We start from the raw sequence: 25486 nt of genomic DNA, 5'->3' as shown, positions 1-25486 counted from the left end.
CGACATACGCACCTGCGTTACACGTGTTTTGGTGACCGCCGGTACGTGGGATTTTTTTCCTCCTCCTCGGCTTGAGCGGAGAACGAACATCCAATTTTGTGTCCGTCCGGGAGGAAAGAGACCCTCCAAATGCTTCAGAAAATCCACGGCAACCAAAACAATGAGTCGAGCGAGGCGCTCCGAGTGGCGTTGGCATTTCGAGAGAGGCTGAATGTGACTGTACAAAACTGAAAAAAAAAAAAAAGTGTCAGGTCAAGGAGCACAAACAGGTGTTTGGTTTCCAGGTTCTAGCTTCATCTCCTTCACGTCCGGACATATTTCTTAAAACTACTGGAATAATGTCACAAAGCACACTCGAACGTAGCTGACGTCTCACATCTTAGTTGGTGCGACCAGTTAGGACGCCCCACCTTCAGCAAAAGTTTTTGAAAATTAAAAATATTTGTGTATAAATATTTGAAGAGATTCTTTTTAAAGGACTTTTTTTTTTTTTCCAATTAATGCCCGTTTAACTTGCCGCAGTAAATTCGCAATAAGACGACGAAGGAGGTCGTGACCTTACTTTGCATGCGCCGCGGTCGCATACGTGTACTGTACAAGCCGTTGTCATACCGACACAGAAAAAAAACGCACATAAACAGACCCACAGAAAAAAAAAAAAAAAAAAGAGCTTTGCCTTTTTATACAGTGAGTCACACCACCACCGATTCCTCTCCATTGATATAAACCTTCCCAGCGACTTCCGAGTCAGTCGGGGATTTTTTTTTTTTTTTGATTCCTTTCTGCAAGTCATCTTACATCATTAATAAAGCCGCTTATTCCACTGAACTATTTTTATATGAAGGATATTCTCTGTGTTATACGACTGTACTTGAAGAATTCTTCTGAATCCATCGCAGAGGCTTTCTTTTTTTTTCTACCACCTTTTCCAAAGCTAATCGACCCAAGAACGCCAACCTCTCTCGCATATTGCACACATTAACAGCAATAAATACACATACTTTAATGCAAAGTGCTGCGGCAGCTGCGAGGTGCTGAGCTGAGAAATTCAGCTGGGATGAGAGTGAGTCATGGAAACAGCTTAATATTATGGGCTGTCTTTCCCTTGATGTTGCTCAAGCTAATTAAGCCTCCTAGTGAGCTACTCAGGTCTGTTTGAAGTATGCAAGAGACTCACTTTAATGGTCTGCTGTATGCAATTCTGTGTTTTCGCTTTTAATTTGAATATGTTTACAACCCAGGGACCTTAGATTATACAGATTGGGCCTCAGCGTGTAATGCAGATACACCTGCATTTTCTAGATACAAGTTCATTTCCACATGGCTTGAGAAATAAAACCTTTACCGAAAGTCATCTGTTATCTTACAAATGCAGAAAATAAAGTCTACGCTCGGCCGCTCGCATGAAAAAAAAGGAGATGATAAAAATCCCGGTGGTTTCAAATATATCGCTGATATGTCTGATATTTTTTCATTTGTATGATTTTTAGAAAGACACATTTGTACAAGGCCTCCTCCGTGCCTGTGAACTATAATATTCCACTCTGTTAAAAAAAAACACGCTTCACTTAAGAGTAAATATACATGTTTACGCCATCAACAATATAAACTGAATTTATGTCAATTATATTAAAAGAGTCATTTGAAAGAGACAGAAGTGAAATCTATGTTTTGACCATTACAAAAGTTACAGTTACAAAAATAGTTTTGTGTATTGGCTTTCAAGGAAATGAAGCCCACTCTACAGGTGTAACTCAATGGAAGTTGCAAATACAATGTAAAAGTAAAAAGCGGTGGTGCACACTGACCCCTACTGGTGAAGATGTGTAATCACCCCGCTCTGTGAACTCAACCCTGTGTTGGTTGACGCATGAGGAGCAGGCTCTCAGTTAAAAAAAAAAAAAAAAAATCACAGTATTTTGTGTTTGTCAATCCTTTTCAGGATCGGAGTGCTGTGCGCGTACGCCGCCAACCAGAACCTGAGCTCTCAGGTGAAGAACATACGACGGCTGGTCAACAGCAACATGAGGGACCTGCACACCTTCGCCAATGACACGCCAATGGTGAGACAAATGCGTCGTCACGGAGTTGTAGCATATGCGGAGAGAGCCCAACCAGTCTGATTATTTTCAAACCCAATATCAAACCCGTTCGGTGTTTTGCTTTCAATCATTCGAATTTAAGTATGTACCAATATGAGCGATTAGTCTCAAATCGTGTGAAATGGTTATGAAATAGCTCCTGGTTACAGGCTAGTTGAGTAATTTGGGTAAGGCGTGACAAATTATTCAGTCATCATGAAATGAAAATCTAAAACATTTCAAATTCACTAAAACGAGAATTTTTTTTTTTTTTTTTTTTTCAGTTTGTCAGACTTAAATGCAAATGTATGAACCCGTGTGTGTGAACTTTCCTCTGTGTCAAAACTACTAGTTTTTTTTTCGTCATGTCACTTTCAGGTAGTCCTTTCAAGGTGGGGAAAAAAATAATTCTCACATTTTGTGCGAGCGACAGCTGCAAATTTGCGTTTTTGAAACATCGCGCTCACTCTGTGAAATTTCTCAAGATCAGGCTTTCCGTCTCGCTCTTGAGGGTGATATTTAAAGCTGTTATTTGACGGCGTTATTTGGTTTGTTTTGAGAACAAAACTCCCAACCACACTCATATTATATGTTAATGGGGCCAGGCTTCATATTTGATCACATTCTCCATATTGTTTTGACAAATAACGTTGTTGTTGTTGTTGTTATTTTTCCTTCAGAGTAGTTGTTACCGTCTACGGCGAGACCGATAAACTCATGTTTGTGTGCCTCCATTTTCTCTGCTCTGCTCTTACGTTTTCCTGTTTGCAGCAAATTGATTACCTAATATCCCAATACGCCACAGCCAAGAACAAAGTCATCTACGACCTGGATAGTAAGTAGACCTTCTCTTTGCCTCTGATTGTAAATTAAGTGGACAGAAACGATTCTCTGAGCTCCTACACTTGGTCGTGTATCAGGCTTATTATCTGAATTTGCTGTGACCACTTTTCCTGCGACTTGTTTTCACAACAGATTTGTGACATAACTGGGTCTGGGTAGCGACAGCGGTGCCTGTTATAGAGGATCCTCTTGAGTATTCATCCTACTTTTCTTTTGCGGGCCGTTCCTCCCTGAAAGTTGAGACCTACTAGGAGTGCATACTTTATTACTTTCAACTAAAAGTGTTGTGTTTTCTCTAAAGAGACAACCATTAGATCGCAAGTTGCGACGTTTGAATAGTGAACAAATCCTGGGAAGGGATGAGCAGCGGTGACGTGATAATGGAGTGAACGTGGGACAATTGGACATTTTCTCTGTTAATCTTGTCACTGTGTTATCTTCAGACGTAGGTCCTTTATTAGGAGGAAGGATACACGATCAGTTGGATAAGGAAGTCCATCCTACCTTGGACCGAGTGCTGAACATGGCTGGAGGTATTTTTAATTTCCTTTTTCAGCCCCGATCAGAATAGTATCGGCTACCAAAAAAACAGACTTGTGGCTCCAGAGCAAATATTGACAAATGTGATTAAAACCACATTATCAGACTTTTCCCCACTAAAGGTATTACATAATATGATTTTAAAACTATTTTAATAAGTTTAAATAACTTGCTAAAGTTTGCTTCTTTTTTGTGTGTGCCATGAATCTACATTAAGATTTTGGAGTCTGATTCAGTATTTCTTTGCCACACTTAGTGAATTAAAAACCATAATAATTGTCTTTATACTTTATGTTTTTTATCAAGTGAAAATCGAGAGAGCCATCAAAGGTAATGGTGAATCTGTAACTGATCAATGACCCACAATCCTTTGATCCCTGACTTTGTGAACTTTGACACGAGTGTTGCTCCTTTGGTTTGTTCCCTTTGTTTCCCTCTTTGAGCACTTGGACCTACTCGAAGCCCCGACTTATATCCTAATGAGCAACCGACACCGAATATGTTAAAACCGCACTACGCAACGTCTGGTGATGACAAATGGAAGGAAGTGGTAAAGTGATATATTCACTTTACGTAGGCACCACTTCTTGAATCTAAAGATAGTCCTCACAGGGACTCATGGGGAAGGAGGTGGTGAAAAAATATACATATATATTTTCAGGCAGGTTCTGCTGTCTTTGTTAAGTCCCGGCATGCTTTGAGTTCATTGGACTTGTGTTTTGTTTTTTTATTCTCAAGTCGAATTCACCACCTCCACCATGCCCTCATTGTCTTTTCTGCTTTTGTTGTGCTCAACCAGATTGTTAAAAATGCCTAGTGCCGTTTTAACTTAATGACATATGCTGATTTTGCCAAAACCCCAAACCAACTTCCACCTGCACCTGAATATCTCCCTTTAGACTGCAACTGTGTCCCCCCCCCCCCCGGTGTGGAGTGAGCATCAAAAGTTGTGTGTTTTTGTGTAACCAGTCATGTTACATGTTTGAACTTTTTTTACCAGAAATTACAGTGCACCTCCGTGCACATTTTTTATTTTTTTTCAACCATCTGAATATCTAACCACGAAAGTATTATCTTATTTATGGCCTTTTATTTATGCATTACAAGCTGCTGTATATGGATGTTTTGATTACGTGGAATATACAGCCTTGTAGCACATGAATAACAAAGAAAGCAGTCAACAAGCATGCCGATCGTTCAGGTGGTAAAACGCCTGACCGCAGATATGACTGTGATTATATTTGTATTTTTTTTATGTTCGTGTCCTACTGGGTTCCTACTGGGGCTGAGCCGAGTTACAAAAGATTTTCAGTAAGCTCGTATGAATAATGAGTTTGTCAGTTCAACCAGTTACCACATCTGATCAAAAGATTCATAATTACGAAAGCATGAGTAGCAGAAAATACGGTATTCAAAACCCATGTGTTGGTTTTTTTTAGGGCTGCTAATACAGGGCTGATAGTAAATGCACTGTTTCCTCTCCTGCATCTTTTAAGGATGGCATTCTTTATCCTGTTTAATTTGAAAAAATCTGCTGCAGGCTACTCCATGATTGTTAACTAACACTGGCTGCTGCCTTGTCATGCACACAATTACCAGGGAAAGAGTCAGTTACTGAACTGCAACGTCTTTAATAGAAGTTAACAATTTTGCATTATTCATAGGAGTCTTGGTCGTTTACTTGCCAAAGATTAAGGACTAAGTATGTAAAAGGCAAATAATGGAGCAGCTGCAGCAGTCTGGGAAGTTCAGAAAATTACATCACTTTAATGAAATGCAGTAAACAAAAACACACACACACACACACACACACAAAAAACACGCATATCACCATATCCAAAATGTGAGAATCACGGAAATACTAAAGACACACTCCAAATGCCAAAATCACGTACAAGAACCAGGATACTCGGCTCAGGCCTAGTCCTTACAATGAGTGAATACTCTGTGTCCCCTATGAGTCTGTATGCGTGTGATATAAGCACACATTGTATGAATTGCCCCGTTCCCTGTGTGTCTTGATATTAAAAGCCAATTTGTCTTGTTGAGCTGAACCACCGGCTCACTTTTAATAGATAATGCATAAAAGCCGTGATTGTACTGCTGTACTAGTTATTAGCTTTCTTTACCTGGTAAAATTAAAAGTTATCCTAATTTTGTATATATCCCAGAAGCAGCTTCATAATTGAAAATAAATATTATTCCACTGCCCGGCAAACAAATGTGCGATTCCACAGTAAGTCCCACGACAAAACTCAAGTCTTAAATATTCATAATTCTTGAATGAGTCATTTTATAGTCGAGTTAGACTGTCTGAGGCTCATAGAAAAAAACTTTCCTGACAACTAATTTAAATTAAATAAAGTAAAAAAAATTAAAAAAAGTTTTTTTTTTTTTTTTTATGTCGTTGAGTACGCAAGACACTCCCCAGCTGTATTAATAACTGCTGGACTTATTTAAAGTTTTGGAAGAATAATCGAAGTTTGCAATAGGACAACAATAGAACTAATCTCACCCCATAGTTCTACATTTTGACTTTTTTTTATTTATTTTTTTTAAAGGAAAAAATTATATTCACAAAGTCTTTTGTTCTGATGGGCATTTATTTTTCCTCCACATCCTGGTTTTCCCACTTTTTTTTTTTTTTTTTAACAGCAACCCGGTCCACTTTAAATCTCATCTGTGGTCTTTGTTACTTTCAGCCATGCGAGAAACCAAGGAGGCCCTGGAGAACGTCAGTGTTTCTCTGGAGGTCCTCCAGGAAGGAACGGGGAAACTCAACTTCAACCTGAGCCTGGTCCGGACCAGCATCAACCGCACCCTCAACGACCCCGGCTGCGACGACGAGGAGTCCGACGCCACCACCGCGCAGCTGTGCCGCAACATCCGCCAGTCGCTGTCCCAGCTGCAGATTAGCGCGAATTTCACACGGGTACTAAACCGAACACACACCCTGTGGAACAAAGGAGTCGAGGGGATCACGGAGGGAGAAAGATTCCTACTGAAGACCAACTAACTGCCCTCAGGCAGCTGAAACCTCCTCGTTAGCTTTTGGTTCATCCATCCGTGAATTAGAGTTCATTTACTCTTAACGACCTGTATGAACAAGGGGAACGATTACAGCCACCAATCGGCTCATATCGACCGACGCCAGACTACCGATTTAAGACAGCTTAAAAAAAAAATGTGGAAATCCGTTTAATGACGAGGTTTAGTTATTGTTACGATTAAGACAAAGTTTCAGTCAAAACCACCGGCACGTGTAATTGTTTCTTGAACAGCTGGTAAACGGCGAGCTGTGCAGTGAATTAACTTCCCGTTTCCAGAACACAAGTTTTGATGGTCGAAAGATTTAAATGCAGCGGTTTTTTTTTTAATTTTTTTTAAACTTACTTCTGCTCTCTCCCACTTTTTTCACTACACGCTGATTGAACTTTTGCGATGAGCTCCTTCCGGAAGAGGATCTCGGAATATGATGTTTGCTCGATGAGAAAAAAGGGGGGACGGGAATCACCGAATATCGTTCAGAGATCGTTGAATTTGGATCATTAAATCACTGCGCATGCTTATCAGTGCATTACTGTGTGTTTATCTTCAAGCTTCCCAAAGTGAACGATCAGCTGGAAAAGGTGAACGACGTGTTGAAAACAGACCTCAGCGCTATCGTCCAGCGGGTGAGCGCGCGCCACAGAACTACGACATTTTCCTTCCTTCGATCTATTCTGCTGTCGTGTCAACCGTTTGTCTACCGTCTCATCTGCTTGTTTTCCGTTCTCATTTTTCAGAATACATTTGAATAACCATTTTTAATTCTATTAAGAATTTTCTATCTTTTTTTGTTGTTGTTTTTAAACATCAAAATGGACCGACGTGCTGTTCTTCTCCGTCCACAGGGATACGCCTCTTTGAACAACACGCCACAAATGGTGATTGAACAAACCCGAAGTGTCGTCGAGAGTAAGTGATTCATAAAAAGATGTTTTCTGAAAGCAAACATAAATGTAATAACTCCTGTGTGTGTGAGTGCACTAGCAGATTATGGGAATCACTGGGATTATTTTTTTTACTCTCCTTGCCTTCTCCGTGCGTCTCTGTGCTTCTTCCTCTGCATTGTAGGATTAGGTGGATTTTAGGTTTGAATCTGCAGTTCAAATTTCAGTGTAAATATCCATTCTGAAATTCATAATCGTTTGCCAACTTTCAGTTTGGTATCATTTGATATTTACATATTATAACTCAGCCAAACTGTTAGACATGAGCATATTTCTGATGAATGTTGAAACTAATTTATTTCAGGATCTTCACCCAGGCTATTTAAATACCCCCTCTCCTCCCCCCCCCCCAAACATTTCTATTAACTATGAGTCTGTGTCTCAGGCGTACAGAATTTGGTGGATGGCATCGGCAATAACATCAGCAGCTTTTCCAAGGCATTCCCAGTGCAGAGCTGCCTGTCCAACTTCACTATCTTCATAAACCACGCGCACGCCAAGATTGAGGACTACTACCCGGAGATCGACAAAATGGACTTCTACAGGTACACAGACCTCCTGACATGAATTAAATAAAACAGTTCACATAAATCAAAACCTGTAATTAAAGTGAGAAAACATTCCCTTTGATCAGAGACTACACGGGAATCAATGTTGCAACACGATGGTGCATTCAGTGTAAAAGTGTAATGTGTCTGATGCCACACGCTCTGGCCTGACCAGACACTTCTCGTAAGCTAGTAGAAAATTACAGTGTACCCCATTAGTCTGAGTCAATATTTTGAATTTATAAAATATTCACATCCCTTCTACATTAATTTCTTTTCAAATAGTACAAACAGAGGAAAACCCAGGATGGTAAATCGTCCATTTTAAAAGCTTTATATTCCATTTTCTAAATTTCTAAATTTGTGCTGTTTTATGAGTAAGCAGGTGAAGCTTTACTGTATTTTTATTTTTTATTTTTAAGATACACGGCTGCAGATATACACCTAAACTGTGGTAGGAGTTGATGTCCCATTTACACTCCGTTGGGCCACCTTCTGTGAGATCTCTAACTGTTTAGCATTGCCTGCTGTGTGCAGGTGGATTGGCTGCATTGCTCTTTGCTGCATGGTGGTCCTGGTCCTGGCCTTCAACTACCTGGGCCTGCTGTGTGGCACCCTGGGATACGACAAGCACGCCTCGCCTACAACGCGAGGGTGCATCTCCAATACGGGCGGGACGTTGCTGATGGCGTGAGTCCACTACGCAATATGACAAATCCATTAGGTTTTTAAGCTCTAAAACACAGCATAGCCACAATAACAGTTTGTGTTTCTACTGTAACAACTGCTGCCTTTACTGCAACGGCCACAACCACGACTACTTACTTTCAAAAAAGTACTTTTAAAAAAAGGTCGAGAGGACTCCAGCATATAATCAAATGCTTTAAAAAAAAAAAAAAAGATATGATGGCCTGTGCAAAATGCGCTTTTGCCAAAGAAAGCTTCTGCCAACAAAGAACATGTGATACAATTTTTCTATGTATACACTATACAGAATAAACAATATAATCTGCTGGCACATGCAGAGCCTGTTTCCATTAGATTACATTACTGCATCTTGTTTGACAAAAAGAAATTCACACAAAGTAACTGAAATTAACCTCAAGATTAAAAAAAAACACAAAAAAAATAAGTGCCATATTTCGAATCTTAGAGGCTCCATAGAAAAGAGAAACTTCTTGTGACACTGTGTATTGTTGTTTTTTGTCTTTTGTTATGTCTAATTTAACATGACCCCGTACCTGCTTCTCCGCCTTTTAACTACCATCTTCCCTCCTATAAAATGTCAAAATGATATATTACACTTAAGTTGTTACCGCTCAATTGAGGCCACTTCCAAATCAACTCATTCCACGACATCACTAAAACCTCCATGTCTTATTATTCTACAATTCATCTGTACCTGAGGGCCTGTCTGCTCGCCTCCACAGCGGCGTGGGATTTAGCTTCATCTTCTCCTGGGTGCTGATGGCAGTGGTGACCACCATCTTCCTGGCTGGAGGGAACATGGAGAAACTTGTTTGCGAGCCGTTCCACACCAAAGAGGTCTTCAAGGCAAGTCGTACAATCCGAAGCGGGACGTTTGCACCCGGAGACGACGCAGAGGTCAAGGCTCCCTCAAACTTTGAGTGAACAAAAAACAAACGGGCGCGTTCACCGGGGAACTCGCTTTGGACCGGTACATGTTCATGTACCGAAACCCCTGAATGAGCACAAAACATACAATTTGGTGTCCCTTAAGTGGGCCCGTGAGAACAGCAGTTTCTTCCAGTTTTCAGCAGCATGCTGATGTTCGTAATAAGTCTGGATCCCGACGCTGTCGAGTCCTCCGTTAATGCAATAACTCTTCATTTTGCCTCAAATAAAAAATTTAAAAAAACAACATAAAACTAGACAATTAGTTGAACTGTGGCTGAAATATTCCTCCACTTCACTTCATTTATGGGCTATCGGCACTTCCTAACGAGAGAGAATGAAACTCGTTGGATTTTTATTACTGAACAGTAAATCAGATCATTTGATCAAATTGGGATTCTTGCAGAATTTTTCTCCAAGGCCTGCGCATATCTTCGTCTCAGCTTTCTTGCTCTCCGAACAAAGTAACACATCCAATATTAGCTCAGATTAGTTCGAACACTGGAAGAGTAATTTGTGTAAAGATTGAGTGAGCATGCGTAGTCTTTTCAGCTGCACCCCAGTTCCCTCTTGGACTTTGTCCACATTAGAAAATACATGAGCGCACATAAGAATGGCATTATGAATGATTCATTGTTTTCAGTTTGAGTCAAGTTTATTTAACTTACCGATTGATCCAATGTGCTTCGCATGTAAATGACGGATGTCACATCATCTTTCCTGATTTGACCAGGTTGTGGACACCCCATATCTCGTCAGCCCGGAGTGGAAGAACTTCATCCCCGGCTACATGTACAACGACTCCGACCTGGAGCTGACGGCAGAGAGCTTGTACAGGCAAGGCAAACTCATTTTTATGTATTTAGGTGACAGTGTTGTATCTGCCTACCTTTCACAAGCGATGATTATTCTCCTCACATCCTGCTTCACATCCGTCTACTCCATATTTCATGTATACGTTGGATTAGAAAAAAACAAATGGATTGTTCAGCAAGACAAGCCATTTGTGAAAAAAAAAAAACAGCCTCCTCCAGTAATTCTACATTTTGGCTCAGTCCGCCGAGCCGGGCATCAACTATACAAACTGAATATTTTATTTCCCATTGATAGGGATGCAAATGAGAGAGAGAGAGAGACAAAGTTTTCTATTAACCCGACGTGGCTAATTAGGATCATTTTTCTACACTATCTTGTGCTGCCTTTTCTGCAATCTCTTTCTCAGTGATTACAGGAGCTTTCATCATCTCCCTCTGGCATATCCTCAGCACACTGGGAACATCAGACCCGCCGTCGTTATATTTCCAAACAGAGCAGCGTAACTTCCAACGAGTCTCCGCCAATTAAAAAGCGAGCAGTGCTAATACTGTGTGCCATTATGCGAGTCTATATGTGGCTGCCTAAATATCATAATGGGATAGTTACCTGTGAGACATTAGCAGACATCCCACGATTGTGTTGAGCGATTACACCCGTTTCCGACGTCAGTCGTTGTACTTCCAGTCAATTTCACTTGGTGGCAGCAAATATTTTCACCATGACTGAAACTTTTAAAATGGACAGTTGTCTTACTCTCTCTCTCTCTCTTTTTTTTTTTTTTATTTTTTTTTCTTCCTCTGTGTATTTGTTTTGGTTTATCTTTCTCAGTACTTGCAAACAGAACAAAGGCATCTACTCTGCCATACGTTTGGACAAAGTCTCCAACATCTCCTCTTTCCTGAACACTACAGTGGTTAGTAACACATCTGGAGACACACACACACACACACACACACACACACACACACACACACACACACACACACACACACACACACACACACACACACACACACACGAGAAGCAGCAGGTCATTATACATTATGTTGCAAGTCAGACTGTCATTGCATTGGTGTATTTCTCTACCCAGTTGGGGTAACCTAACCTATAAGGACATGATCTCGAAAAACAGAAATCTCAATCTTAATCCAAAAACAAAAATTCATATACCTAAAACAAGATATGTAATAATAACCCACTGTATTATGTGTTGCTATTAATTAGCTGATCAAAGATATAAGTTAAAAACGCTTTGGGGAAGCTCTGATGTCCCTTTTATGTCAGAGTCCAAAAGACTATACAATTACAGACATTCTGCAGATGTCTTGACACAATTATATGATTAAAAATACACCCTGTACAGGAGCTCTGTCTGGTAAGCTCTCTTTTCTTGGAATGTTTTTCTAATTTCATACTGTGAACTATACTCTGCAATAATCTTCATCCATGTCAGACACTAAATATTACGTCCAGGAATTTTTTTTTTTTTTTTAATTTCAGTATTCTTTCCCCCACCCCAATGTAAAACTTATGACATTCTCATACCAGGGACAGATTATAAAACTATACAACGTGGACATGAACGCCTATAAACAAAATGAATGAATGTCCAGAAATCTCTATTTGTGGCTGCAGAACTTCGTTAGCATTACCTAATAATTCCTTTGCTGCCAAACCGTAATCTGTGCTGACAGCTGATTAGTTGTAACATGCCTTAGCCTTTACCTCAGTGTACGCCCGAGACATCACATTGATGTAAGTTTCTATTTCTTTTTGAGCCCAGGCCGAGACACTTCTGCCTGACGAACCCATTTTTTTGCACTTTCCAGCCAGCTGGCAAGATTGCCTTGACTCAATGTTGTCAACAAGCTGATATGTCTCATGCTGCGCCTATTTATGGACATTGGTCATTTGTCTTCATTAATGCCTCAACATGTTTGAAGAATTTTACAGAAGTCTTGAGTTATTTTAATCTCCAACACTTGCGTGAGCTATAAGTATCACATCTAGAGAACCGATCTTAAAATGTTAAGTAAAAATGACTTAATTGCATCTTTTAATGGTGCATTTTTTTTTAATTATTTTTTTTTGGAGTGAACATGCTTTTTATCCCTTTGGTGAATTATTACTCCCTACGAGGTAATAGTGAGAACAAAACAACAACAAAAAGGCCTAACTCCCACCAGCAATAGACCTGCCAATTCATTCTTCTCCACTTGCATTCATAAGTGGTGCATCAGCTTGATGATGTTTTAAACTGCTCAGATGATGACCTTTATATTTGCAACTACATTTTTTTTTTTAGTAAGGTTCAGTTTATTCATTTGCTTCAGTAATATTCTTTTTTAAAACTATACCTCACAGGAATGAAAAGACAGTGCTGGGAAATGGTCTGTACTTGTATAGCGCTTTATCACCATTTGGTAAAATTACAAAATCACAAAGGGCTTATGAAGAGTTTTTACTAAGAGACAGAACTACAAAAACAAACAAACATCTAAATCACAGTTTACATGTTTTATTTCTTTTTTTTTTTTTTTTTTTTTACAGTAATACATTTTCTTATGGCCTACTGTAAATGATGCCCATCACTGTAACATAGTCACATTCAGATGAATGAAGTCTAATTAGTTGTAATCTCCAGACAAATACATCTTCATAACTTATGTTGACAGAAAATGATGATCTTGATGTGTTTGGATGGACAATATGGATGAGGTTTCAAAATTGTTATTTTATAAATTTCCTCCTTCTGCAAGAAACAAAACAAGTACAACACCTAATATGCGGCACATTTTTTAGCTTTATGGGAAAACATATATATATATATATATATATATATATATATATATATACACAGTCAGACATCTGAGAAACAAATTCACTGTCAACATTTCTGTTGTGTTCTCTATGTAGTGCCATAAAAAAACCCTCTTCTTTTTTGGTTGTGAAATTGCATATTTCTATTCAAGACATCCTTTGTGAAAAATCCCATTTGCCAAGAGATGCCTCGGTATGACTGCGGCTTTCAGAACAGCCCAAAAATTAAAAACAAATTAATTTAGTTAGAGTTTTGTGGTTATTCATGTTTTGTTTTTTATATATTCATATTACACCAAAAATGAATACACTTTGATATAAACTCTTTGTATTTGAACCAGTACTTTACTGCGTTGTGGCTAAAGAGACAGCAACATGATCCCAAAAGCGTAGAAATAGTGCAGTAGTTTCCAAAACATTAAGCATAATTACAATATCTAAAAGACTTCATTATGACATGAATTTGTATTTATAAAAATGGATTAATGAGGGCTGTTATTCAGAATAGAAACAAAGGGAAACTGGTAAAACCAACATCAAGAAAATATGTAGACTTCCGTCCAAACCACATCTTTAAGACCCAAGTGCCAACATTTGTTTTTGCATTTGTGTTAGTCTGTTATTATGTTGTGATGTTTTTGCACGCTTACAATAATTCTCTATCTTTGCTGTACACAGACTTAAACTGTGATTAATAACAAAGCATTTCTAAGAGGCACAAATCCTAGAAAATTAGTTAACTGTTGAACTCAAAAGTCCCCTGATATTAATAGTACCATTTTTAACTGTGTGAAGAAAATTGTAGGCTCAACGTGGAAAAACTATACCTTTTTTTGTTTGTTTACAGTTCACTAAAGATGTGGTCGGTCAGCTGGAGAGCGTTAGGATCGACCTGAGAGGGATAATCCTGTTAGAGGCGGAGGGGAAGCAAAACCTCCTGGACTTCTCTGAAGCAGGGCTGTCAGAAATCAACTACGCCGACTACCTGGAAGAGGTGACACGCAAACGCTAAACACGCACACATACTGGAACGAGCAAAAGCCATGAGCAGGAAGTGTAAAACAAAACAAATCGCTTAAAATGTGAATGAATGAGCAGGGAAAACACATAATTGGATAATCAGGCCCACTAAACCAAGCAGGAAGGAGGAGAAAAGTAAAAGGGACACGCAAAGGCACACACACATAACACAGACAAAATATAGCGACAGTTGTTTTAAAACTCAGCTCCAAACCACACAATAATAGGCACTTTTTTTTTTAATTGTTCCAGTTGCATTTCAGTAGATGGACCCGTTTATCTGGGAGCTCAAACAATGACAGATTGTTCTAAATACTTATATGATCACATAAACATTCATTCACTTGTACTTTAATGGTATGTTTCCAGAAATAGCCCCGAGTTCTTGCAGGGCTCAAGTGGAACAGACCACTTCCCTTGCTGTCAGATACAGCAGGCAGCCACGCTTTACCTGATACGAGCCCGCAACATGACACAGTACACCGGGTTCTGCCGAGGCTCTGCTGCAGCTCAATTATCCAGGCATGATCCTGCCTGGGCAAAAAGAAAGTGTGTGTGGGAACAAGCTGGGACTCTGCATTCCCTGTCTCCTTCGACACTACCTGTCAGGTTCGCTTAGATTTATTTGTTGAGAGTAAGGTTGGAGGGGGTGGGGGGGTTAAAAGCTTTATAGAAACCAGTCAAGAGTACCACCTGTCCTCACACACTCTCCAACAGTGAGTAGGACTGATTTAAAATGTCTAACAGTCATGTCCTCGGCCGTGTCCTCTCGGCCTTCTGGTAATAATCGAACATTGTTTTCCAGGGAGCTGCTGTACAATTGAACAGGTTTTATAGCTACTTAAATTGTTGGATTTACTCATTTGCTGTGCAGCTAAAAAGATGTTCTCTGTTCTTTGGCTTAGTTTAAGTGAGTTTGTTTTTCCCTCCAACTGTTGTTTTGTGGTAACTTGAAAATAATGTATTGATTGACTAAAATAAAGTCATTGGATTGCTTAAGCTTTGTGTCTTGAAGAAAATGCAAAAGGAACATGAACTTATGCGGTTTCATAAATAAAGCTTTTTCCTTTCTGGATTTGTTGGTCTGTTTCTGAAGAAGAAAAAAAAGTTAAAAAAAAAAAAAAAGCAGCAACCTTCTTATTATGTCATTATTTAAGAAAATACAGCTTTAAATTAATGCCAAAACGTTTACTCACACCAGAATGTTAACGTGATTTTCTTCTCTTTACATTATCAGGTTAACAAAGGAGTCACTGTGGTGGATCTGCTGTCCTTTGCCAGAGAGCTGGAGGCCCAAACAGACCTCATGGTGAGAACACCTCGGTGCCGTTCTGGCTGATATACAAACATCCACTCATAGCGTTTCCTCAGTGCGCACACACACACACACACACCTAATTTAATTTACCTATATATATACAATGCCGCAGGAGCACCTGATGGCGAATGTGGGTGTTCTGCCCGTCTCTGCCGAAACAGGCTCCCACTGACTCTGCCATGCCTTTAGGTGGTTCAGGCAACACAACACGTTTATTCACCTCTGAATGGCGAGTCTGTTAGGATCCCCCCCGAAAAATTGGATGTTTGTGGTTTGTTAAATTCAGTTCGTTAAAACAGGATTTGATTTTAAGTTCTAATCAGTTTGTTGTCTGCAAAGGATATCGTGGCACTAAAGTTAATTGCCACATGCAGCATTACCTGTTATTCATCATTAAAACCAACCGTTGCATGATTTAAAGCATTTGATACAGCTCCTGATGCCCTGTCTGTTGAATATGAGGGATAGAAATGTGTTGTAATGTATTATGCAAGAGGGCTTTTTGGACATCAAGGATATAAAAACATGAGTTCCAAGTCTTTCCAGGCCTTTTATGAATTATATTTCAGCAAAGTTGTGTTTGTGTGATTTTCAGCCCAGAGGCCCTCTGCAGACTCATCTGAAAGGCCACATTAGCACGATGCGGCAGATCCACAGACAACAGATCATCCCCATGGAGCAAGCAATGGTAATGCCCCACTGTGTGTTTCTGTTTAGAGTCCAGATACTCATTCCTGGCTGGACTCTTGGTTTTTGGCTACGTGAGGTTTGTGTAGTTATCCTCTTTCAGAAAACATCCTCCCTGCACCATTTAAACTGATTTATTTTGTATTCATTTGACTAATTCGGTTGTTAGAATTGTTTCCCTTCTATAAATCCTCCAAAGATTAATCGCCCGGAGAGTCAGGACAATGATATTCAGTTATGCTGCGTACCATATAAAAGACTTGTTGGATTTCATCGCCGTAGCGTTTTGCACTAGATTTTGGCAGTTATCGCACCATAAAGTGGCATCAAAGGACCAGAATTCAATGCAGCCACAGAGCATGTTGTGTTTTTGCCTGAGGGATGGGTTTTGGTTTTTGGTGAGAAAAAAATGCCCGTTTCCTGTTCTAATTTTGCAAAGTACATACCAGTTGTACATCCTCAAATGGAGGAAGATTATTTACTTAAGAGGATGATGAAGGTTGAGGGAAAAATTATCACAATAAAAGTGTTCAAGAGTGGATTTTTTTTTTTTTTTTTATCGGTGCTATGTCACTAGCACCTACAGGGTCACGCTTGAACATAAAGATCAAAGCTTTAAACTTTAAATCAACTATTCAACTTTTTTGTTATAATTATATTATAAAAATGTTTGTATAAGCAAAGAATCAAATGTCTATGTGTAATGTGAAAGAGCTCATTAGGGCCAGACGCACACACCCAAATCTTCAGTTTTCGTCTGCTCTACGGAGCATTTTAGCTTCTTTCAGCTCATTGTTTTGGTTTTACTGTTTTATAACTTTACTCTTCCTGCTCAGCAGTTAGCCGTTAGCCCTGTTATATTTTTTTTTTTTTGTCTGCATCCACTCACGAACTAAAGCCACCAACACATCACTTTGAAGCCAGATATTCCTCATATGAACTGGTGGAGAACAAAATGGAGCTAAAAAGGAGGGAGACTATTGTATCTCGATTTGTCAGGAGGCCAGAAATTCAAACCTAAATGAATGCTAAAGCTGTCATGTGTGCTGGATGACGAAATAAAAAAAACTATTACCAACTCTGTAAGGTGATTATATGTCAGTGCTCCACGCTCAGGAAAAAAGGTTCCTCGGGAGAAGCTGACTAAACGTTCTGTAGCGTGCACAGATGAAGCCAAAGCTGCCAAGTAGGAGTGATTTCTGCGTTATCATTTTGAAAATGCCTGTTGACGAGAATAATATCACCCTCTGCGGTGAAAATATATTTACATGTTTCACTTAATATCATCAAACACAGAATGTTTTTGACCCTCAGGCATGTGTCATCGAACATGTCAGGACTGAAAAAAACAAAAAAACAAATTAGATATTCTGTTTTATTTTCTCTGTTGAAGCCAGTGCCGTTCGTTTCCTTAACACGTTGCAGCTACAAGCAATTCAGACAAGCAGTGATGTGCTCCAACACGGCTTTTACAACAGCTCTGTTTTTGTTCTTTTCCCACATTCAACTTCCAAGAAATATGTTAGAGCAAGGGTAAGCAGAAACGTATGCATTCTGTGCTTTTAGTGTGCCCATTCATTACATGGAACATTTAGAGACATACTAGTAAACACAGAGCATATTTATAGCATATGTTTAGATGGCATTGCAGAATATTGTGTGCGTGTTCTTGTATTCACATTCACATAACGATCATACACCCTATGGTGTCATACATGAAGGGTTTCGTGCCAAAATATCCACTTTAAGAATAGAAATGTTGGGTAAACCGTTTTTGGTTCTTTTGTGGCCCCATCATTGGTGGAAAACCAAGTTCAAATTTTTTTTTTTTTAATTTTTTTTTTTTACATACTGCACCGTGTATGTAAGTAATTGTATCATGAGGGTTGGTGACTCATTTCTTTCTTTGCATTGTGGATATTTCATTTTGGAACAAAACTCTTCAGCATGCCGGTAATGAAAACATAATGTTGTTCATTAAGTGTTGGTTGGTTTTGGTCTTTTCTGGTCTCCATTTGTGTTTCACCGGCCAATGTTTCCCGGGTTTGAAAATGACCCGTGACCTCTGACATTGGTGTGTTCATTTGTGTCCTTTCAAAGAGCGCATTGAACCAGAGTATGAGGTTCCTGGAGAGAACAGCCTCTGACCTTCCAGTAAGTAAACTAAACTTTGAGTCTGACATCAAGACCAAATTGAATTTTTCATCTCAACCATATTCATCGTTTTCTTCTCTGCAGAACAAAGTCTTAGCGATTCTTGAGGCCATTCATGCCGCCCAGTACCTCATCTCCCACAATGCAACACTGTTAATCAATCGGGTAACTACAGACAAAACTTTTTGTTTGTAATTTCAATTTGTAAATGATGTTTAACTCACTTTCTGCCCTCCTCTTCCTCAGGAAACGGGAAAATACACAGCAACCATCGTTGGCTACTTCAATCAATATATAGAATGGGTCAAAACGTCCGTAAGTGTTGAGGTGTTAATTTGTTAACAAGTTGAAGCTGTGGTTGTCACTTTTCTCAAGTGTTTGCTTATACGTCTGGTCCAATGTTCATTTAGTCAGAAACAAAAACGCTGGAGGAACACAAGAGTTATGTACTGGCAAAATAAGGACACTGCATGTTACATAACAGCTTCGGAGTAAATATAGAGACGACGAATATAACGGTTACAACCTCTATAAATTTGAGGAATTTGCTTTGTGGCACATTGGTTTCTGCTGTATTTAACCTAGGGAATTCAAACCAGAGTAAAAACATAAAAAAATAAGATGTTTAAAATCCTGAACTTTTTCTTTTCATCTCAGAGCTGTCAATAAAACATTTTTATTTCAATCAAAATGTTCTTGTTTTTCCAAGAACACTTGAACAACAGGGATGTATTGAGCAATAGCTTGTAGGGTTTTATGTTAGCAGGCAGAAACAGGATTTCACAGCCAGAGTAAAGGGTACGGTGTTACTGTGGATACACTGTACAGCAGGTATACCTGAATTTGTTGTGCGCTGATGTTTCCTGTTTATATCTTCTGCAGCTCGCCATGGAGGTTGCACCATGCAAGCCCTTCAGCAACATGGTGGACACGATGGAAATCATGGCCTGCAGTTTCTTGGTCGACTCTATGGTGATGATTTATAGCAGAAGAAACGTATTAACAGCTGTAGCTCAGCGGATCTATTCATTTCATCCATTTGGGTAAAACAGCTCTCAAAAATGAGCCATGTGACGAATCCAAAGTAGGGAGCAGGTCGCAGGACTTTTTACCTAGAAGACCGCTGCTCGTTGACTTATTGTAACTTGTGGAATATATTAAACTTATGTCTCGCACATAACGTAACTTGCGAAACAAAAGTAGGTATTTTATCTCAAACCGTGACCTTTCACCCGGATGACCCATGTTTCAGTCCGTCAACGTGGATTTTGATCCACCATGATCTTCTCCTAAACCCCAATCACGCGGTTCTGGGCGTCAAAACCACACGCGTGTACTTTTTTGCGCCGAGGCGACGCAAAACGTGACGTTGACACTGTGTCATCAAGTGGATGATTGCCCAATCGATCAAATGACTCATCGTTTCAGCTCTGAATGCTTTTTTTTTTGTCCGACAGAATACTTTCTGGATGGGCCTGGGCTGCAGCACTCTCTTCCTGCTCCCGAGCATCATCCTAGCAGTGAAACTCGCCAAGTTCTACCGCAGGATGGACACGGAGGATGTTTACGATGAGTGAGTACTTATTTTACGTGATATTTTACTGCTGCATTTATACGAACTTACATTTACTTTTGATAGCTACAGTATGGATACCTACCATCAACGATGCCGTTTTGGATGTACATTTACGTAGTTTCATAGTCTAGATCATTTTTTTCATGCTCTTAATGGTTGCAGGACATCTTTTAGCTTCTTATTCTCTATCTGCTTTATGCAAGTAATATTTTTGCTCTGGGCGATTTCAGTTTAAAGTTTTCTAATTCACTTATTTAAGGACTTAAATATTATTTCAAAATATCGATTTTTGTTGTTGTTGTTGTTGTTGTTTTTGTTGATTTTTTTTATTTTACTCCAAAAAATGTTAGCTTTGTGTTTAAATAAAGATAAATAACCTTTGTAGTGCTTCTTTTAGTCATAGCTGCTCTACTAGTTTACTGTTGATTTATTCATTATCTCCTCCCTTTTCTCTTCCTTGTAGCTCCTCTGTTTCTGGGACTTGGCATTTTACTTTGTGATAACCATTTCTACTATTTCCATTTTCCATATCCTTTATTTTTTTTGTTTGTTTGTTTTTATCCCTCTTTCTGTCAAGCACTTGGCACTTTACAAAGAAACATTGACGCGTTTGTCAATTTATATTGCTTCTTCATGCACCTTTCGTTCAACCTCTGGTGAACATCATTGGATCATGGCTTTACACAAAGACAGCTGTTTGATAATATCTCAAATGATCAGTGGCTATCGCTGCATGTAATCTGTGCCGGATTACATTTCTTTTGCTGAACATATCATTGATATTTTTATGTTGCTCTTTTACTTTTATTTTGTGTATCTTTATAGCATTGAGACAATTCCCATGAAAACGTAAGACATTTTACCTCCCTCTCCTTTTCAACCTCTATCACTCTGTGCTTTCTCTCTGAATCTTGTACATAGAACTGTTTACTAAATTCTTGGTGCTGGTTTGCGTTTTTAAGCTTGGAGTTGCTCTTATGGGTGGATGGTGTGGCTTCTTGTCGTGTGCTACCTTTGAAAAAGTGCCCCTTACCTTTCATGAAGGGCTCTTGCAATCATTACCTTACAAGTCCACCTGGTTTTTGTAAGTTATGGTGTAAATACAAAAAATTTAAAAAAAAAAAAAAAACACTATGGTTTGTACTCAAAACACGTTTATCTCCTAACACTCTTGAAAAAGTTTGGCTACTCGAAAAAGAAAGCATTTTTACTCTAAATGTTCAGCATGCCACGTCTCTCATCGTTACATTTTTCATCCCCTTTTCTTTGTATACACTATTTTGTTTTCAGTATGGAAATTGGTAATAATGGTTATCATAGTGAGCGCTCCCAAGGTATTCCTAATCCTATGATGACAAGGTAAACGTTACATAAATCCTGTTGACTGCATGCGACGGGGAGGTGGAGGCATGCCTGGGGGACGTGGGTTATTTTAATCATGACGTGGCCGGGCAAAGTGCATGCCTGCAGGGGAATTGATTCATTACACGCGCGCGTACATATCCGGAGGTCATCAAATAATTACATGAAAGCGGACAAGTAACGGTTGCTTTTATTAGAAGTTCAATGTTGTTCATCAAAACAGTCGAGTGATTTAAACCGATTTGTCCAGGAATAGTTGGACATTTAGAGAAATATGCGTATTCGCTATCTTCTGAAGAACTAACGGTGACACTCTCCCTTCTGTGCATTAAATATGGAGCTAACAAAGAGGTAATTACCCTGGTTTAGTTTAAAGACTGGACGCAGAGAAAAATAACTAAAACCTGGTTTGGTCTCAAATTTGAAAGAAAATCTCGTTTCTACGGCTCACTTTTTATGTAACACGATCAGTGAAGGAGGCAAATTCAGGTCTTGCGCCTAAATAAAAGTACGAATAACACTGTCAAAATACTCAAATACAGATACTTCCATTGAAAGTGGCAAGAAATAGGCAACTTTAATCCAGCAAAGGTACTTGTAGTATTAAAAAGTATTATAAATAGTGACTGTCAAAAGTACAATATTTCCCTCTAAAATGTCATGAAGTATAAGGTGGCATTAAAATGAAACACTCAAGTTAAGTACAAATACTTCTAAACTGCAGTATTTGTAGGTTTTAGTGAAATGTCTCAACGGCTATTACCGTTCATTTTTGCACAGACATTTATTTCCCCCTCAGGATGAATTGAAACGACTTTGCCCTTACCGTTGTTTAACACCACAAAAAAATGTATTTGCCCAATACTTTGATTTATGACCGAACATTAAATGTCAGCATGTTAGTTCGGTCACTGTAAACATGCTGACGTTCCCAAAACGCCGCTGCGCCTCAGAAAAGCTGCCGGCGTGTAGTTTTCCGTCTTGTTTACATTTCTGTCTGTGCACAGTGTCAGCGAGTTAATTAAGTGACCTTTAGAGATGCTGGTAATCATATTTAAAAACCTTTGAGGTTGCCAGGCTAGTTGCTCATCGCTACCCGTCTTCATGTTAAACTAAGCTGACCATGTCCTGACATAAGACCTGTATTTAACACACAGAATTGAGTCGTGACGATTTTTCAAATCATAAGTATCGCTCTGATTCTTGAACCAAAGAATGAACAGAACAATAATTGAATATTGATACCAACAGGATACAGTGAAGCTACGACAGGAAAACTGTCACGAGAATGCATCAAGAAATTTACCATCACTTTAACAATATGCCTGCTGCCGTTACTTCTCTCTGCCATGTTGCTAAATGTTCTGCTCTGTAAGTTTTGGGGGAATATCACTAACCTACTGCATGCTCTGTGTGCACACTGGGACGTTCATGTGGAATGAAGGGGGGAACAAAAAAAAAAAAAAAATTCTTCCTGTTTCCTCTCGTTTAGAGTCAGCCAAAGTCCGATGAATGTACACCTGATCATTTTGTTCAGAGAGAGGCAAGCATGTTAAAGCTTTGGTGTGACGCTGGCTGGGATTGCTGCTCCTTTGATTTTAGTTTTTTTTTCTCCTTAATCTAACAAAACGTCTAACCGCATGTTTTATATTTTTAAGTTGCAATTGGACGGGGATGAGTTTGGCCAACCAACCTGCCGTAACAGAAACTATAGGCAGAGAGCAAAAACAGCTACATTATAGACACGTTTCATTCAAGATTTTAATTTACTGCAAAGCAAAACAAAAATCCCCCAAAAACATAATAATAATTTGCTATTTTAATGTCTTTACCCGGATGCAAAAGTTAAAAAAAAATGGGTTTGTGACTTTTTAGTAAATATCATGCGAAGCATTTAAAAAAAATGTCTTGAATTGCATAAAAGAAATTTGGAATCGAACCTACAAATCTCTGTCCAAAAAAGCATAAAGGGGCAGTAAGTAATCTATTAAATCTGCTGACATTTATCAGCACTTAGTCCGCTATTATTTAAACACTGACGCTTACTGTAACTAAACTTTAATGGCCTGAAGCAAGTAGTGAAGTCATATTTATAACAAAGTGGCAGTTAAGGTAGGATTTATTTATTTTTTCACAAGTCGCGCAGATAGAAATATGCCCATTAAAATGTTTTAAGTAACAAAATTTGACAATAACAATGCCAACCAGACCTCAGAAATGTACTATTACAATTGTCATTTGGAGCTTTCAGAAACTACTTAATGCCCCTTTAATTGACTGCACACTTTAACCCTCGGAGGCCGTTTTGCTCTCCGCCTTGTGAACCGCTCTGTCTTTCTCCACTTTGCCATATAAAAGAAGAGAAACCAGCAGCTGTTTCACAAAATGATGATAAATCAGTCGTATTTCTGTCTGTGGCTCTTAATTTTGTATTTGTGTGTGTGTGTGTGTCTGTGCTTGTAGCATCCCTACCTATGATACCATGAACAGGTTCCCGCGGGCCTCGGCTCCTCCGAGGCACATCGACTGGTGACAGTGAGCCGGCTGTTGTTCTGGCTCCTGAAAGGTATTGGTGGGGGGGGGGGGGGAACCAACGTCGTGGACCGTCCGTCCGTGTCTCTAACACTTTTTTTTGTTTTAATTTAAATCCTTTCCTTCCAGTTTTACAACCTTTCCTTCACACAGCTGCCATCTTGTCCTGCTGTTTGTCTGCCATCACCGCGTCATCTGCCTCTCTCCTCAGTTTTTAATCTCGTTTCTTTGTATTTCTCGTCTGCCACTCTGACCTAACTCTCTTAAAACTTCTTCACAGATACTTTTAGTGTTTTTCCTGCACGCAGGAAAAAAACCATCATGGTGAGAATTACTAATTTTGGAGTCAGTGTGCTGTAGAGAAGCTGAGTGCGCTTGTTCACCATCTATATTTAGTTTTTAATTGCTGCCTCTGACCTGTCTGACCAGCTTCGCGTCTTTATTGGGACAGTTTTTTTTTTTCAATTAGTAAGACCAGTGTAATTATAATTTTTGCCAAACACCATATTTCATCACTAGCCAGCCTCCATTATTTTCCACTTTTGACGGCGGGTTCTGCTGTACAGAAAATAATATTATTATGATCAAATCAGAGGTTTATTTCTGGCAGAACTAAACACTGCCAGGTGCTCAGGCCTTTGTCACAGATTACATTTTAACATGTCAAAATAGAAAAAGCACCGGTAAATAATAGAATTGTCAAAATTGTTCCAAGTAACACCGACTAGTAACACCGGCACTTTTCAGTGATGCTGCTTTCCAGAACCAAATTGCCAGAAGACAATTTATTTCTGCGTCTGTCCCACAGACTGTCATTCTCATTGTCCTCTATAGCGGCAAAATTTCTGATAGCGCTCTGCTAGTGGTAGCATAGATTGTATTTACTCTGTCACTCTGAAAATGACATCATCAAGAGTTCGGATCTGAGCCACCACAGCATCCAGACTGAGACACGTATCCAGAAATTGAATTGTAATCGCGTTTTAAACCAATAAATGCGGTTTGGATTTAATTTGCAAAAAAAACCCAAAAAAAATCACATTTCTAGACTTTCAAAAATCAATCTGTATACTATTGCCATCATTTTAATCAGTGGCATTGTGTTAGAAGTCATGTAAACTAACAATTATGACATTTTATTTGAGGACATACTTTTAGTGTAATTTTCGGTTACAAGGACTTTTTCTACCAAATTGTAACATTTCGAAATATAAATTTGAATATCTGTCGGGAAATGTGTTATTCCCATCGGAAAGCAGTGGCCCAGCACAGTGCACTCTTTGAAAAAAAACCTCTTTGGAGCCTCATGAAAGTGTCTTGCATTTCACAAGTGAGAACTGCCTTATTCTCCTGGGTCATTCAAAAGAAAAAAGAAACAGTATGTTCTTGAATTATTTACTCAATATGAAAAAACTAAAATCGTAATTCATTCTTCTCCGATATTTATCTTTCCAGTGCCGTCGCAAACTGGAACTATAATACATGATAGTAAGTTTTCCTTACTATTTTTAGACTTTTTACAGATTGCAGCCATTTAGTTGAATCTGCGGAGACTCCAACAG

General features: G+C 39.1%; 1 protein-coding gene across 14 annotated transcripts in view; it reads left to right on the top strand.

Annotated features, from left to right (window-relative positions):
• The window catches only part of prom1a (prominin 1a), a 71871-nt gene that overhangs the window by 42184 nt on the left and 4201 nt on the right, over positions 1-25486 (top strand). For 2 of the 14 annotated variants that reach the window (XM_069701706.1, XM_069701703.1), the window contains 23 exons: positions 1943-2063; positions 2853-2916; positions 3368-3457; positions 6167-6396; positions 7064-7138; positions 7358-7421; positions 7842-8001; positions 8542-8694; positions 9435-9558; positions 10373-10476; positions 11284-11368; positions 14123-14269; positions 15533-15604; positions 16209-16301; positions 17816-17833; positions 18401-18454; positions 18539-18619; positions 18701-18769; positions 19337-19426; positions 19912-20027; positions 20856-20879; positions 22885-22935; positions 23856-23958. In XM_069701706.1, coding sequence (XP_069557807.1) covers positions 1943-2063; positions 2853-2916; positions 3368-3457; positions 6167-6396; positions 7064-7138; positions 7358-7421; positions 7842-8001; positions 8542-8694; positions 9435-9558; positions 10373-10476; positions 11284-11368; positions 14123-14269; positions 15533-15604; positions 16209-16301; positions 17816-17833; positions 18401-18454; positions 18539-18619; positions 18701-18769; positions 19337-19426; positions 19912-20027; positions 20856-20879; positions 22885-22935; positions 23856-23925 — 2155 coding nt within the window. In that variant the 3' untranslated portion in view covers positions 23926-23958. Of the gene's footprint in view, positions 1-1942; positions 2064-2852; positions 2917-3367; positions 3458-6166; positions 6397-7063; positions 7139-7357; positions 7422-7841; positions 8002-8541; positions 8695-9434; positions 9559-10372; positions 10477-11283; positions 11369-14122; positions 14270-15532; positions 15605-16208; positions 16302-17815; positions 17834-18400; positions 18455-18538; positions 18620-18700; positions 18770-19336; positions 19427-19911; positions 20032-20493; positions 22936-23855; positions 23959-25486 lie in introns of those variants that run through there. The other 12 variants (XM_069701707.1, XM_069701704.1, XM_069701710.1 and 9 more) reach the window with 10 other exon arrangements.

This window comes from Brachyistius frenatus, unplaced genomic scaffold (assembly GCF_029030835.1).
Source record: "Brachyistius frenatus isolate BFR_SWC_R1_liver_20210118 unplaced genomic scaffold, ASM2903083v1 Contig_38, whole genome shotgun sequence".
NCBI lineage: Eukaryota > Metazoa > Chordata > Actinopteri > Embiotocidae > Brachyistius > Brachyistius frenatus.
Note: the sequence above shows the minus strand (reverse complement) of the source record. Positions and strands in the feature narration are given on the sequence as shown.